Source organism: Galendromus occidentalis, unplaced genomic scaffold, assembly GCF_000255335.2.
Source record: "Galendromus occidentalis unplaced genomic scaffold, Mocc_1.1 scf7180000077474, whole genome shotgun sequence".
NCBI classification, from domain to species: Eukaryota; Metazoa; Arthropoda; class Arachnida; order Mesostigmata; family Phytoseiidae; genus Galendromus; species Galendromus occidentalis.
This window is the reverse complement of record NW_003805462.1, coordinates 476,715-493,047: the sequence shown is the minus strand read 5'-3', so window position 1 is coordinate 493,047 and position 16,333 is coordinate 476,715. Positions and strand designations below refer to the sequence as shown.

The window sequence follows — 16,333 nt, the reverse complement described above, 5'->3', positions numbered from 1 at the left end:
ACATTCCCAGTGCTGTCTCCTCTTACCCCGAAAACAAACAAGGGAACCGGTCGCGCGATCCATCGGAGAATTTCTCAGCCAAATGGAAAAAACGGTCGATAGTCATTGAGGAATACTCGATAAGCAATGAACGTCAGGGAAGTTGGAGAGGTACGTAAATTTGACGGAAATGCGGATCACTGATACCGTCGTCGTTCTGTTGTGCTGCGTGTTGAGGTTTAGAAGTGGAATTCGGGTAAGGAATGATAGGGCAATGCAGCCCTCACTCCTCATCACCCGTCCTACACCCCTCCTCGAAGACTTCGTTTCGCCTCCTGCGAGCTCCGTCTATTCGCAGCCTCTTCAGGGTGATACCTCGGTACGCAGGTTCCGAGTGTAGCCTTCAGGGCAGTAAGGGACTGCATCGGACCACTGAGGGGGTCTCGAGACAATCTCTATAGCAGACAATCCTATCCGCTGATTCCGTTCCGTACCTCCCTAGGTGGGGAGAGCTGAGGAGGAATATAAGAAAAACGTAGAATGGATTCCTTGCATGCGAACGTCTTTCCTGACCGGAATTTCATCGGGACTCGGTGCCGGGATCTTATTCTTCCTCTTCACAAGTAAGTTTCCGATCCGATCGCGGGTTTGCTCGAGATTGATCTTCCCTAGTCGGACGATAGAAAATTCTCTGCTGCTTCCCAGTGGCCTTCGAGTCGTTCATGCAGTCTCGATAAAAGAGATGGGTACTGTGCTGAATTTCAGAGTAGATCTAGCAAGCCTCATATTCCAGGTCGCTCGTCACAATCCGTGAGCGTCGGCGCAACGGTCAATCTGGTCGTCACGCTCGGAAGATACTTTCAGTGCAGGTAGGTATCCAGCTCAGTTTCATAGATGGACCCCGTCGATCCTTGACACACCGAGAAGCAGGTCTCAAGTTTTTTCTCGCCATCACAGATGGGACCGATCGCAGAGCGCGTTCGAAGCTCGAAAAATGAAGCACGCCCTCACTACGATGAGTGAGCTCCGTGGAACCGAAGAGGATCCTGAACTTGAAAGAAGAGGGGACTAGTTCATGTAATTTTAGGTTACCGAAATTGATAAAACCGGACTGAGGCAGCACAGAAGCCTTATTGAGCCTTCTTACTGACGAGCCAAGCAGCCCTCAAGCATGCAAGATCTGAGCTCGCAGGTTGGGCGCGGCGATCCTAACGAGATGATTCCAGGCTGGACGCAACGACGATCCGCTCGATCTGCGGGAATGGCCATCCGTTGTTGACGAATCACGGCTCGTTGTCGTCGAGCCGGCTGAGTCACGCTGACGCGGGGAGGGGGCGTTGGGGCAAGTTGAAATGACCGCAAGTCGCGGAACCCATAAAAGAGAGAAATTACCCCATCATGAAGGTGGAGGGCGATCGGTACTTAGTCGTCTTTCCAGGCCACGCCAGGATGGCCGATGTCGCGGAAAACCTGGACCAGACTCATGTTCCTCTTGTCTCTCTGGTAGACCTGGAAAAGAATTGAAGCTCCAGATTTTTTTTTGCTGCCGAGATAAATTACACTTATTGATGCTACCGAGATATCCGAGTCAGGAAGAGAAATGAGATTGCAAAATTATTTGATTCTATACGAATAAAAATATTGGCATCTGTCACTCGATCGGAATATTCTGCGTCGGTTGACGTAGAATTGTAGCCCTCAAGGAGAGGAATCTTATCCACAAAGTTTCATCGAAATCCATCCAGGCATTCAAACGTTAGAGGGAAAATTCGAAGTGCGCGCATACTTTCGTTACACAGTTCAGAATCAAAATGAGGTCAGCTCCATTCTCCCGCCGTTCGATAATCTGAGAGCATTCAAATTTGAATCGAGAAAATTAAACGCTCATGTCAGTTTGAAACGGTTAGGAAGAGTCGTTTGCGCCACGTGATCTAGAAGTTCCCGAGGGGGCCGAACTCATCTTCTATTCGTGCATACACATCGAGGAGAAGTTCCAGAGGTGGAGAAGAGGGAGAACTTCCCGATTTTTCCTGGAGAAGTTACCCAACGCCGTTCTTCGGTTTGACGAGCATTCCGAACCGAGAGACTGTACTCCATTCCATGTCCGAAACGAGCCAATTTCTCAGAGGATGTCCATTACACGCCGTACTCGCAGTGCACAGCTTGCGTCAAGTCTCCGAGGGAGGACGTCCTTCCATTGGGGAATGGTTTCCGTCCGGCGTCAGCATATGGCTCTCATTCGGCCGCGGAGATACTACGAAAGCTTCACATGGAGGGGGCGCGTATTCCGCATCGGAGATTGTGTGCTGATAGGCAATGGCGACTGCCCTTCAGAACCTTACGTCGGTGAGTTTCTAGCAAACATTGCCTTGGGTCGTTTGAGAGCGAGAAGTTGTTTACGAAAGTCTTCCCCATCCCAGCGAGGCTCGAAGGATTTTGGGAATCATCTGCTCCTAACAAGGGGGTCCGGCACGAAGGTCGAGTCTCTTGGTTCTATACAAGTGAGGAAATCAAAGCCCGTAAGAATCTGGGGCTCGAACCTGCAAGGAACGAGGTATGTCGCTCAATTCTTCACTCAGTCCGAGGCTCGTGCTGGAGCTTCAGCGTGGCCATCGGCGGATGTCCCTCGCCTCCTCATCGGAATTCCCGGATATCATGGAACGACATGCGGGTTCGATTCCGAGATCGAATGCTCTCAGTTCTCATTCTTCCAGCTTGTCGCTCTGGGAGACATTGGTATTTCTGCGCCCAGTCCTTTCGTGGATTTGGAGACCATTCGCGAAGTCTGTACCGTTGTGTACGTGAGCGAACGAGTGAGGTCAATGCCTGACAGCGACGATCTGGGACGGAGTCAATTTTTCTGCCGGTAAGTTTCATATTGTGCAATCACATGTGGAGCGCATAGCGTCGATTCGGCGGCCAACGAGGTGGCCGATTCCAGGACCGTTCACCCAGCATGAGCGGACACGGATCGCTCGCAGAGCCGATAAGAGCCCGAATGCGAACAATCGCCGGAATTCCGAAATGCAATCACGATGAGGTCAGTCGAGCCGTCTCCATAGGTAGAGCTCCGCTCTCGGCCTTCATCGGACATTATCACCGGGGAATCCGATGAACTCGGTTCTACCGAATGTGGCGGGAGGACGAGTCTCTCGCTTAGCTGCAGAAATTCTCCGAGACTCGTGGGCCGACGTCGCTCGTCGACTTATCCTCCTGGAGACGGCGCCTATTCCAGGAATTCCCCGGAAGGTTGCTGGAAGAGTCGCTCGACGAACGACTCGACTCGATCTGCTCGGACTGACGCGAGAATCTGAACCAATTCCAGTTATCTGCTGATTGGACGAGGTATTCTCCAGCCTCTCTTCTGCCAAGGACCTGTGGCTCAAGAAGATATCCCGAAGGACCAACGAAGGAATCTTGAGCCCGATGGAGGCTCAAGGGGAAATGCGCGGGCTTCGCCAGACAGGGGGCAGAGTGCTTCCCCTTGCCCAATGCTGAATAGGGAACTTCGGGTCACGCTCGTCGATTTCAGGGTTAGCTCGAGTTTCGGAAGTTCAGGCATTCTGGCACTCTCGAAATTCATCAGTCGATCAACCTTTCAACAGAGTAGCTAATTATGCCGTTGCTTAATGTTTGTCTCCCGAAGGCTGCAATTACCAAGAGCGCCGAGAGGATGACACCGCGCAACACCTCGAATCCGGTCAGGGAGCCTCGCTCGACGGGTTCCCTCAGTCGCGAAGTCGCTTCCGAGGGACGCGTGAGACGCAGGTGGGTGTCCCGTGGAGGAGTTTCCGGGCAAATGATTGCGGGCGCCAACGATGTGAACGGAGACTTTTCGCCATCGGTCTGCAGGTGTGATCCACCCGAGAGAAAAGCTCGGACCCAAGCTATGCATTGCGCCACGGCTCGGCGCTTCCTCTCGGTTGCACAGGAGTCCCTCGCGCCTACAACGGAGACCGGAGGAGTATGTCGATGTTCCCCGAGAAGAATTCGTCGATAAGCAGACAGAGGTCCGTACGAAGAAAGATGAATATCTTGAAGAGTCATTCCTAGGATATTTTTATCAATAAAGTACCCGGATGATTTCGAACGCGGGAAATCCTTCTTAGATCGCTGCCCGAATCGGGTGCATTTCAGGTCGTTTCTGTGCATGTTGTTGATAGCTTTGACAGTGATTGATGATTCATCGACCATCCCGTCGGAAACCACGTTCCGACACTAAGTTGAGTACGAAATCCTCCATGCAGGGGCGAAGACTCAGCTGGTCGGTGGTGGATTCGGTCACTCCTCGCGTCTCGACGGTGGACTTCCGACAATCTTCGGGTCCCATTTCTCAAACAGAATTATCGTCAAAGCTACCGTCTTCAGTGAGCCTTCTCCGTGTAGCCGAGCGTTTTCAGTATAACATGATCGGCCTGATCACGCTCGCTGGTGTCATGGGAGAAATGGTCGTCTGGGCTGCAACACGAATCAGTTCTCATATGCGTCACCGTGACGTGATCGATTCAGGCGGACGAACTGGAATCGAGGTCAAACACGGAATGCTTGAGGCTCAACATTTTCAATGACTTTCAGAATCCTCATTGAGTTCGACCTGAGGAGCTTCCTGGCGAGCGCTCTTTGTGTTTTCGGGCACTGACTTGTAGTAATCATTCGAGTAATGGAAAAAAGATCCTCCGCGCTCGAATAAAAATCTCCGGGCGCGCTCAAATGGGGAATGGTTAAGGAAAAGGGAGTTTCGGTGCAGAAGTTACTTCGGTCTTCGGATATGTTCACCCCCATGGACCAACGGGCGGGGAATCTAACGCAAGGAGAGGCAGAGAGCGATCTTGCCGCTGCGACCTGAGAGATTGTTATAACCTCAGCGAGAAATGAGCCGCCGGAAAACGATCAAATCGGAAGAGGGTGCGAGCGGAGCCCGCCTCCAACAGGCCGTCGGGAGACTTCTCAATAGGTTTTTTTCCCCGCGTGACATTAACGGAAGCGGGACGAAGACTTGGGGCTTAGAAGATATACGCCGGACGTTAGGGTACCATCAATCTCCATCATCGAAGCTACGATTCATGTTGCTGGTTTATCTCGATTCGCTAGGGAATCTGCGGCCGCTCAAGTCGAAATGCTCGTTCGGGAGAGGGTAATTCGACTCATAGCAGCAGCGATGGACAACATTCAAATTTTCCCGCGCGCGCGCTGCGAACAGCTGGTGGATCTTTAAAGTTCCGATCGAGTCCGCTCATCTTCAGGGCCTTGCCCGGTTTAATGAAGCGGATTCGCGCTTTCGTCAGACATCTACTCCGCGCCATCAGTGAGCCTGTGTAGGTCTCCGGAGAATCTCGGCGAATTCGTTCTGCTACAGCAAGGGTGGGTCTTCCCCGTTCTGCCTTTCCGACTCCGGAGTTTTTTCAATTGCACTCACTCAGAAATCTTGACTCGTGTCCGTAACCGAACGCTCGGTCTACTGGCTGATCAAATTTTAAAACACGGTTTTCCTCCAGGCATGTCTGTTCGCCGGACGAGAAGGACGGCGTGCCAGTCGCCTCAGAAAAGCGGAGGCGAGTCATTTCTCTGGGGTAAAACGGCAACTCGACCCAACGATGTGGCTATTAACCGCGGCTTGAGATACTTCGAGGGTTTCACGTGGGAGGGACAGAAGTATCGCGTAGGTGACTGCGTATTGATCGGGAACGGAGCCGAAGAGCCGTACGTCGGTGAGTTCGATTTCCGTCATTCCACCGCTGAATTGTTTTGGCGCCAGATCGGATATAGAAACAAATTATATGTATCTTTAGCGAAACTGGAGGAGCTGTGGGATTATGGTGATCCATCGCGGACAACTAAATACGAGGGAAAAGTGTCTTGGTTCCTGAGATCTAATGAAATCAGGAATGAGACCCTAAAATCTCAAATGAAGAAAAATGAGGTGTGTTGTCGGACTCGATTTGATTTTTCCAAGACCTCAAATATCGCGGCAGAAACCCGGAACGCGGCGGCCTACAGGGGATCGGCTTGTTTCACTTGGTCATTCCCGTTCCGCCAGGTGTTTTCTTCGAGGAGTACCGGTCGCTCTGCTCCTAGCAAGTTGATCGATTTGGAGAGTATTTGTGGTATCTGTGAAGTGCTCATAGTGAACGAAGACGTTGATTCGATCCCACCGGAAGACCCTTCAGGTCGGCCTCAGTTCTTCTGTCGGTGAGTATCCTTCGGGTCTGATTGATCACCGAGAATATTCGGGATTCCGGGGGATATTCTCGTACTTTCGGACGATCCTCGTGATAGGTACAGGTACTCGCTCAAGGATCCTTATACGAAATCCTATTCATTTCTATCCCTCGTAACTTCTCCTTCTCTCCCAGCTACCAGCAACTTGGGCATGGAAAGGTGAAGCCTTTATTTCCTGCAAATAGCGGCGCACTGAAAACCCCGAAGAAGGCTTCTCAGAATGGAGCCGACAAACTTGAGAACGATCCCGGAGCACTGGATCCTCCTCAGACTCCGAAAACGAGAACGAAACCCGCGCTGAGACAAGAATCGAATGGTCGAGATGCATCTCCGTCCCTCCGAAAGCCATTGATGCCACTTTGTGACTCCAAGCTGAAGGCAAGTTTCCGGGATCCGGCTCCGGAAAGATTCGCCCTGGAAGGAGAGGAACATAGGTCGGTATGCTCACAAGACCGCTCGGATCTCCCTTCAGGTTTCGCCGATCAAGGGTTTTCTGAGTATAAGGATTCGGAGATCAGATGAGGAAAACTGTCGGCTCCACATGGAAAGGCAGACTCCTAAAGCGCCCGATACTGAGGAGAAACTCGCTCGCGGTCTTCGACGAATGGCCCTGACCGGCGAACGAACTCCTCTGGGAGCAGCAAGGAGCAACGGGGCGGATTCGGTCTCCACACCGAAAAGCTCGAAGTTAGAAAGAACGGCCACCACAACGTGAGTGATTAGGATCCTGACCCGGGATAATAGCGCAATATATGAATGGGACGGAGAAATCGGGCATTAAGCCGGACGAAGCCTGGATCACCTCGAAGGGGAAATGACTCATACAATTTTTGGAATGCTACTCACTCAGACGGTCGGGTCGACTGGTGCGGACTCTCTTCCCCAAGAACGAGGTGAAATCTCCCACGAAGAAAGCTGAGATAAGCGACGACGATTTCGTCAGTGAGGACGAATACAAGATAGCGAGTGCCGAAACCGATAACGAAAGTAGTACCGATAATACAGAGGACGACGATGAGTCGCCAAGACGTCCTCGAGCTTCGAGGAAAACAGGTAAGTCGATGTTCACTCAACAGTCAGCTTCCTTCGCCGTCGAGCAGATCGACGGGATCGTCTCCGACTTCATTATGGCCGTCTCCCGCCCGATGCATGAAACGTTGATTCTGGAATTAATCTCACATCTCTGATCCCTATTCTTCTCAGCCGGCGCGAGGAAGGGCTCGAGACCCGCATCGATTGCCGAAAGGAGGGCCGCTCCGACCCCGTCGATGCCGTCGAGGAAAGTCAAGTCGAAACAGCCACAAACCGACATCGAGAAAGCTTTGAGCAAGCTCCACGTATGCGCCGTTCCGGATCAGCTCCCGTGTCGGGAAGATCAATTTGCAGAGGTGTGTGCAAGAGTGAAATTTCCCACGCTCGGTTAGTCCGAAATCGGCTTCACCAGAGAACGCGACTGGATTATACCCTATCTGAACCCCCTGAGCTGACCGAATTGTGCGGGCATCCAGAGTCCTTCGATGACCACCATGCGTACCGTTTGATGCCATACTACTTTGAATTTTCCGCCCACAGATTTATGATTTCGTGGAGGGCAAGCTCGCCGATCAGGTGGGGTCTTGTATGTATATTTCTGGGGTGCCCGGAACCGGAAAAACTGCTACGGTTCGAGAAGTAATCAGAGCACTGCAAAATGCGGATGATGTTCCGGAATTCAAATTCATCGAAATAAATGGCAGGTCCCCCTCTTCAAGCTTTCGCGCTCCGAGCCTGAGGCTCAATATCAATCGGAGAAGATTCAGGAATCGATGAAAAAGCGACTTCGGCCGTGCGCCTCACAGCTCATTTCTGTCTGTTTGTTCTAGGTATGAAGCTTACGGAGCCAAACCAAGCTTACGTGCAGATCTTGAGACAGCTCAACGGGAGGAGAGCCACAGCAGAGAATGCTGCAGACATCCTTACCGGTATTTTCAAGAAGAAGCAGAAGTCGTCTGATAACATGATCGTCCTCCTCGTCGACGAACTCGATCTTTTGTGGACGCGGAAACAACAGGTCAGTCCCGAAATCCACAGCAAAGAGCAGCCCTACGGCGCTGCGCGTAGAGATTCCCGATAAGGGAAGTTGTAGATCCACGTTGGATAGATCAAGGGGGAGAGCGCGTCGGGAAATGTTGCAATGAACTCCATATAACTCCATAAAATGGGAAAAACTTCTCCGTGGCAGGTACTGTACAATATTTTCGACTGGCCGACCCATCCGAACTCGCGTTTGGTCGTCGTCGCGATCGCCAACACGATGGATCTCCCCGAGAGGATGGTCATGAACAAAGTTGCCTCCAGGATGGGCCTGAGTCGGATGACTTTCCAGCCGTACACATTCCAAGTGAGAACTTTATGTCAACTCGATGTTCACCCGGTCACAGTCGATCCTATGCATATGTCCTTCGTCACCGGGGCTCCCCATCGTTCCAGCAACTCCAAGAAATTGTCAAAGCTCGCCTGAGCGGTCTGGAGCTCATGGATCCGGACGCTGTTCAGTTCATCTCGCGGAAAGTTGCTGCCTTGTCAGGAGACGCTCGAAGAGCATTGGACGTGTGTCGTCGTGCGGTGGAACTCTCCGGAACTTGTGACGATATACAAGCCTCGCCAAGCAAGAAAGCCAAGAAATACAGCGTTCGGATGGAGCACGTCAATCGGGCTGTAAAGGAAATGTTCACTTCGAGCAAAATCGTGGCGATGCAAGCTCTCAGCTTCCACGAGAAGCTCGTACTCCGGGCCATCGTGGCCGAATTCCGCCGCACCGGCGTCGAAGAATGTGTTTTCCATAACGTCAACGATCAATATGCAAGTCTCGCAAGACTCGAGGGCGCTGCTCCATTGAACACCTCGTTGCTTAGCAGAATCCTCGCCAGGATGGCATCATCGAGGCTCCTGATATTGAGTGATCCAAGGAATGATTTCCAGCAGAAAATCAGCTTGAACGCCACTGCTGACGATGTCAACTTCGCTCTCCGCGAACAGGTTGAGTGCGATGCATGAACAAGGGAGGGCAATTCCCCTCCGGGAGCCAGAGAGCTCAATCATCGGTTGTGAGTGTCTAGCTGAAGGACAGCGGGGCGCGATTCCTCTATTGATTTCTTCCCGCAATTTTATACAAACGAGCTATAAAGCGGATCTCTTCATTCAAGTGTGTCTTCATTCGAGCTGCATCCATAGATGATTTTCTCGGGGCTCTTACCAGCGGGCATTCCTCGGTGCAGAGGAGGCATGCATATGAGGAGGTCCTACTAGTCGTCAAGGGAATAGCCCCGAGATCGATTCGTCTCTACGGAATTAGCCACTGATTAGACCTATCGAGTGTTTTCAGGTTCAAATTCATCGTCTCAATGAGCGGGATGACCCACGTTAGGCTTCGGAACCTTTCAGGTCCAGCATGAGAAGCTTTCGCGTCTGTGGGTCGATATCAGGTTAATGTGATAGCTCGCGTAGCAAGGGGTTGGTTCGTGAGATGCACTCAAAGAAAGAGAAAAAGAAACACCGCCGTCAACAATCGAGAAATCGGTTGCAATGGAGCGGGACGATAACAAAGAGGATTTGGAGAATTTAGAGGCCGAGAAGCTTGCTCCGGGGAGAAGAGGGGAATTTTCGATGAAACGGTGGGAGCAGCGCCAGGAAGAGTCCGAGAATTCAGAGGCCGAGAAGCTTGCTCTGAGGAAGAGAGAGGAATCTTTGATCGAATGGTCGGGGAGGCTCCGAGCCGGGATTGAAAATCAGGAAGCAAGAAAAAACAGAATTAATTCCGAGAAAATGCCATCGAAATAAAATCGAAGCCGTACGGAGCGGTTATTCGCGGCGTTCCCTACCAGTCAAAATACGATTGATGATGAATGGTGAACGAATGAAGGCGGTCGGAAAAGCGTTGGATGAAAAGCTCCGGAATTCGGAGAGGGGAAAGAAATCGGGATCTGGTGTGATCCCGTGTGATGTACCTTTTTCCGTCTTCGGACACAAATCAACAAACTTAATGGCAAATAGCAAAAATAAATCCAAAGCGGCTCGAAAAGCTAGGTAAGAGACCGTGGAAGAGACCGCCCCATTCCGCTCAGACTCTCAATGAGTAAAATTTCACTCCGCGTACTTCTCCTACGTTCCTCCAATAGACTAAGCATACCTACGATTGTACGATCGTTATCACAAGCATACGTACAAGCGTACGGGAGTACGCCGTAGGATGCGTTGCAGCGTTCAAACCGAATTTCATGTCTAAGTTCTACTACGGGTTCTCCTTCGACTAAACATACGTACAAATCGTACAAAAGTACGATCGTACAAAAAAGCCGTACAATCGCACAGCCGTACAAAAAGAATTTCAGGTCCAATCGAGAGACACCCGGGAGTCGAAGAAAGAGCTGAGTTCGAGTTCGGAGTGCATGAATTCGCAATTCGGGATCGCGGGAGGGACCTCGGGTTATGATAGGGGCTGCTCGCGAACGTTCCTTCCATCGATTGGAGATAATCGCCCCAAAGAAGCAGAATCGTTTCGTCTGTCAATTTTTTCCACCACCGATAAACAGTGCTTGATCCAGTCAGCCAGTCAGTAATCCTCAGCAGTCTGCGAAGCTTGGGTGCAAGCGCCGAAATAGTAGAGCCGCTGTGGTTTGCACCGTGCACGTAATCGAGTGCCAATTCGCGAGATGCGAAAAGAATGATCCTGACTTTCAACGAACGCGTCCCATGATTTACAGAAAAAACTTATCCGAGTAATGTACACCCCGAATGTCCTTGTTTGTCCTGCTTCGAGAATGAGTACCTACCGTGTCCTTTTTTGTGAGACTTCTAAGGGACTTGCTGCAAGACATGTGGGGAGTGGGGAGACATCGCTCTCCTCGTCGGATTCGCGCTATCTGGAAGCCGGAGTCCGGATCGGAGAAAATAATTTATTCCGGATCATCTCCTTTTTGATGGTGCTCTTGGAGGTCTTAAAGAAAATAAGTCGTACTAATTATTGGCATTCGAGAGGTGCGTGAGGAAGCGTTTCTGCGTCAGATCAAAGAATGTCGGTGTCATTCATCCAAATCCAAATGTTTGATGATAGACGAGAAGACGAAGTTCATTCACGAGATCCTGACACGGACCTGATCACTGCATCTCTCGCCGTGTCTGGATATGATACTTTCTGGGGGCGATCACCGCTCGAAACAGAGATCCCGTCTGTCGCGTGTCATCGAAGTTGATGCTGGACGAAAAATCTTTCCTCCCGCAGCCAGAAGCGACGTCTGACGTTTCCTCCCAGCGCTCTCTCGGAACACGGGACAGCTCTGAATTCTCGGGAGCACTTCGAATATGCGAAGAGTTCCCCTGTTTGATTCACCTAATTTCGTTGACATTGTTGCTGATCTTGACCGCTGGAGCTGTGAGCAGGTTCTGGGAGCCGAATGACACTGTCGATTGTCCCATGGAGGGGTGAGTAGAAGTATCTTCGATGAATCGAGTCGAGAGATGGACTCGAACACGGTGCGCCCATCGGTGTACGTTTGCAGGGATTTCGTGATCATACTTGAGAAATCGGAGGATCGGATTCTGACCTTATACGCTGTAACGTTCAAGGAAAGCTTCGCGGTAACCCAGACCGTAGAGGTGGGCTTCGAGTCCGCCCCCTCTTCCGAGGGGGAAAATGGTGCCTGGCTCATGTACGAGCGTCCAACCCCTCCCCTCCCCCCTCTGCAGACAATCATCATTGTTTTTGATCATGGCGGATGGCGGACACCTGTAATCCAAATCCCTTCCAGGCCCGCTATCCAGAGAGCCTACGAAATCATACCCCTATGTCGGCATAAGGACACGCCGCTGAAAGTCCTCACTACCCCGGATCAGGCTTCGCAGGGGGCCGTTGGGGAAGCCTTGGCAAAGAGCAGATTCCTCAGAGTCGATGAACCAGTGACTTCGATTGATATGAGAGTTCGAGGTCGGTGATAAGATTATTCTGCTCGAGAGCCTGATTCGTGCCGCAACCCTTGCAAACGGTGATAAGTTGCTCTGATAACGCAGGGTATCTCACCTGGCTCAGCGTCGCGAGCCTCTTGAAATGGGAGCCGGAATCAATCGATGAGACGGGGGTGATCGATTTCGACGGTACGATTCTCTATAGAGCTTATCGGTCGACCGCAGTGGCTGGGAATGACTGCGTTAACTACACGCTGTACGCCGATCGACCGTGGAATTACGGAAAGTGTTTTTTCGCGCCATCCATTGCTCTCAGCTGGGAAAAGCTTCTGAATAAAGACCGAGAGAGCAGAGAAGAGTGGATCAAGGCATGCTTCCACCATAAAACAAATTCGACCCTCGATTTCGGCTTTGTGCGCGTTGAGGTGCAACCGGGGGAACGGACGCCGTCATTCTCCGGATGCGCAGAGGCCACCGCCAATTTGCTCCCTTATGGGGACTATCTCTTCCTTGATTTCCCGCGGAGCTACCGTCGGACATATTTTATTCAACGAATCGGAGGTTTCGCAGTTGGAAGGTCGCTCGTCAGAGCAGAGAGGGGCCTGAGTAGGGAATCCTTCCTGGAGGCGGCCGAAAAATGTAAGTATGCTCAAGAGAGTTGCAGATATGAGTTCTGCATTGTTTCGGCGGCACAAACAGGTGCCGCATCATGATCGCTCAGGGGAGACACCTCCCTTCGATCTCTTGATTTCTTCTAGCCTGCAGCCTCTTCCGGAAGTCGAAAGAATTCCGTTGTGCCGAATATTCTCTTCTGTATCACATTTTAGACATGGAGAGATTGAACTCGACGCTGTTCGTAAGTGAATCGATTTGACCTTGCTGCGCACAGTGCATCTTCGATCAGATGTCGACCTGCTTAAAAGGACGGGCTCATCATCGCTTGCTGACTCTTGCAGTTCATCGAGGAGATCAGGGGCCAAACGATAAATTACATCCATGGAGTCGCTTGGATGGAAGCTTTGTGGAAAAAACATCGGAATTTCAGTGACCTAGCAGTTTGACTTGTTTTACGAGGAAAAATCACCACACCGCGCGGGGCAGTGTCTAAAAGTTTTTCCTGTCCTTAAGGGCATCGGAGTCCAAAAGACTTTGGAGCTCTACTTATCCCTTCAGACTGCTCGATGCAGCGTTCATATCGTTCGCTGTCAATAAAGCTTCATATCATGGTGGCATCACATCCACCTGTACCATGATTTAGTCATGTCTGACCGTGGAAGAGTCTGACCGTAGTTCGACTTTTCCTCTTCAGTGTTTTTGTCTTGTCCAGTACCCTGCTCGTTCAAGATCACGTCGCTGGTTCGGTCAGACGTTTACCATCCGTCGCTTCGATAGCTATAGCTATGTTATTACTTCTGTCTGAATGTAATCCGAGTGAGACTTCCATCACCGGAAGAGCTTCTCCGCATGCTTCGAGCTCAGTGGCGGCGCCAGCGGGAAGCTTTGCAAGCTATACCTTCCCAAGCCTCTGAAGTCGGGAAGCAGAGCTTCCTTAAAATTTTCCGATCATATGTTCCATCGGTTTCGGAGCATTCAGACTGCTGCTGTCGATCATGCCGGGTTGAATTTCTCGAGGTCACGAGAAAGACTTGATCGCGCACATGCGCTTGGACGCACTATGTACACGCACGCAACTTCGAAACGGGGGTTTCCTCTTTCATGATTGGTGATGCCCCAGCTGATATCCGTCATCGACATCTGACCGAGAGCTGAGAACTTCCAAATCAAATCGTGGACGAATTCGCCAAAGGCAAAGATCGAAGAATTCCTCAAGTGGTACGACTGTGATTCAAACGCTTGAGTGAGTCGTATCTCAGCTCGTCGCTAGGAAAGTAACATGAGACGGCACGCGGAAAGTCTCCGCTGTTTCTACAATATAATATACAAAGAAATGTATCATTGTATGCATCTATGCAACACTAATACTTGCCTTATAGAAAAATTCTTTGTGTCTCCGAGCGCGCTGACTTCCCGGTTCGGGGGAAGCTGTATCCAAGAGAAATTCAAGCTTCTAAAAAAAAATGGCTGTTCGAGCTCACCATCATGAGCACGAGGATTGCCACTCGAAAGCGTGGAGAATTCACCGATACACTCTATTGGCACATACGATGATGTATGCCTTCCGGAATCTGAACCGGGTCACCGTCGCGAACGAATCTGCGAGCTGTGATCCTGCATCAAGTTCAGTATTAGCCCGGGAAAAGTTCGATCCTCATCGATCGGGACCTTCACGGATCTCTTCACAGTCTTCTACCATGCTTCAATCGAGGCGACGCAGGGTCGGGAGTTTAATCAGTACTCGGCTCCTCTTTGGCCGGTGGCGGGATTCTGAGAGATATCGTCGGGTCTTTCCTGGGAACCAGCCTCGCCAGGATGCGAACCCACATTTCTCCCGCGGCAAAATTCCTCCGGCACCTTTCCTTCGCTTTTCCCCCGAGCTTCCATCCTCGTCTTTCATCTGCTCTCATGCTACGTGTTTCGAGTGCCAAGGTGGTGCTACTTCTATCAAGAGACAAGCCTTGAGGCGAAGAAGAAATCTCAGGTCGCCTGATGTTCTCCGCATTATCGAAATCGGGCTTTATTCCTCGAGTTATTTCCATGAAGAACCTCTCGCAACGAGCAGCGACGGCTACGATAGCCATGCTCGGGGTTTTCGTTTGTTCGCGACGACTTCCCACCACGCTGCTCCGTGAATCCAACTTATGTTCTGGCCGCCAGCGTCGTCAATAATCTTAATAAAAGATCACATTCAGATCCTTCAGCGAAGATAGGCTTCGAAAAGTTTCATGGATGTTCAGACGGGGTGAGAATGCTCGTACTGACATGTAGTTCCTCTGCACTTTGCCATAATTGGGATAGGAAATACAGGAGAACATACTCGGCACAGACGAAATCCTCTTCCACCGCGTTTCCGCCGCAAGCTGGGAAAAATCGTATTAGTGTGATGCTGGAGGATAAGGAATCGATACGGAACGAGAATTCCTCGGAAGGTGCATCGGTATGAGTGTGCCTGATATGAGTATGATTATCAGAACTATTAGACGAGCACCCTAGATCCCTGCACGGAGTCGGAATACTTGGAGGTTAGAAAGGGGGACTCACCTTCATAAGCAGCCCCAACGAAGAGTTTCTCGGTCCAGGGCTGATCTTTCCTCGCTATCTCCTGTGCCGCGCCGAGAGCCCCGCCGCGATTGATGAAGTAGCTCTTTCTCAAGGGAATAGGGAAATCAAAGTCTAGATAAGTCTTGTTGGAGATCTTCATATCTATCAAATCCCATGTAGCGATTCGACAAGCCGGATATGATTGATTGAAAGTTCCTCTCAGCTGCTCCACAATCGTCGGATCTACGAAATCGAGAAACTTGTCTGTTTTCTTGTTGAAGCACGACGTCGCCCAATTGAAGAATGCCTGCTTTCCTGAAACGCTGAGCAGCAGACTCCAAGTCAAAGGCCTGGAGATGGTCAGGAAGTTTCCCATTTCATACATCCGTCGGGGATTGGCTCTATCTCCTCTCAGCTCTTCCTCTTCTCTTCCCGAATGATAAGCTGCGATTACTTCCCGGCCGTCGAAGTCAACAACAGCTGATCTGTAGTGGGACTCATTGTCCCACTTGAGGTAGCTCGCCAAGCTCAACCATGTGAAGTACGCTAGATGATTTTAGGACGTATCGTTCAGAGGTCGTGTATTCATAAAAGGTAATAAATCGGTTTGACGATAGAACACGGACTTACCTCGCTCCTGTGGCGTTTTGAAAGAAACAGCGGACTGATTGTATAGAAACTTGGATCTCTGGAAGAGTTTATCGGTTTCCCTCGCCAATTCCTCGTCGAACGCTACTGAAGTGATGAATTTCAAGGGCGTTGCTCTGTGCCTCGAGCTCGGAACAATCCCGTAGGCTCTATCCAAAGCTGGTCTGGAGGCAATGAAGTTTGAGTGCGGGAAATGGAGCGGTGTTCGCCGCATCGGATAGGACCGCGCAAGCTTCCCCGCGGAAGGGGGCTTGAAAGAATACCTCAGCTTTTCGGAATCCCCCGGCGCTGTCCACAGTGTTTCAGAAACGTCACCCTCGATTGACTCCGCTACGAGCAGTCTGTCTAATGGTCCTGTGAAACGGATCACGAAAAACTTTGGATTCGT

The 16,333-nt window shown here is 50.9% G+C and overlaps 2 protein-coding genes across 2 annotated transcripts; both read left to right on the top strand.

Moving 5' to 3' along the window:
- The first annotated feature begins 22 nt into the window (after positions 1-22).
- On the top strand, positions 23-1,063 carry l(3)87Df (cytochrome c oxidase assembly factor COX20 lethal (3) 87Df). The gene is made up of 4 exons (XM_003744704.1): positions 23-150; positions 482-602; positions 773-848; positions 937-1,063. Exons 1-4 carry the CDS (start codon positions 127-129, stop codon positions 1,049-1,051), a joined length of 336 nt encoding a protein of 111 aa, XP_003744752.1. The 5' UTR covers positions 23-126; the 3' UTR covers positions 1,052-1,063.
- Positions 1,064-2,295: 1,232 nt separating this feature from the next.
- Positions 2,296-9,240, top strand: Orc1 (origin recognition complex subunit 1). Its single transcript, XM_018640111.2, has 15 exons — positions 2,296-2,325; positions 2,441-2,533; positions 2,694-2,845; positions 5,336-5,340; positions 5,475-5,679; positions 5,746-5,899; positions 6,017-6,168; positions 6,333-6,576; positions 6,671-6,909; positions 7,049-7,251; positions 7,402-7,586; positions 7,771-7,930; positions 8,061-8,248; positions 8,420-8,578; positions 8,668-9,240. Exons 1-15 carry the CDS (start codon positions 2,296-2,298, stop codon positions 9,232-9,234), a joined length of 2,736 nt encoding a protein of 911 aa, XP_018495627.2. The 3' UTR covers positions 9,235-9,240.
- The last annotated feature ends 7,093 nt before the right edge of the window (positions 9,241-16,333 follow it).

Excerpts from the sequence above, each read along its gene's own strand:
- Orc1 (XM_018640111.2), top strand. The coding sequence starts at position 2,296 with ATGGCGACTGCCCTTCAGAACCTTACGTCG. Across the intron at positions 2,326-2,440 it reads CCCTTCAGAACCTTACGTCG|GGGGTCCGGCACGAAGGTCG; the intron begins GTGAGTTTCTAG and ends GCTCCTAACAAG. Across the intron at positions 7,252-7,401 it reads TCGAGCTTCGAGGAAAACAG|CCGGCGCGAGGAAGGGCTCG; the intron begins GTAAGTCGATGT and ends TATTCTTCTCAG.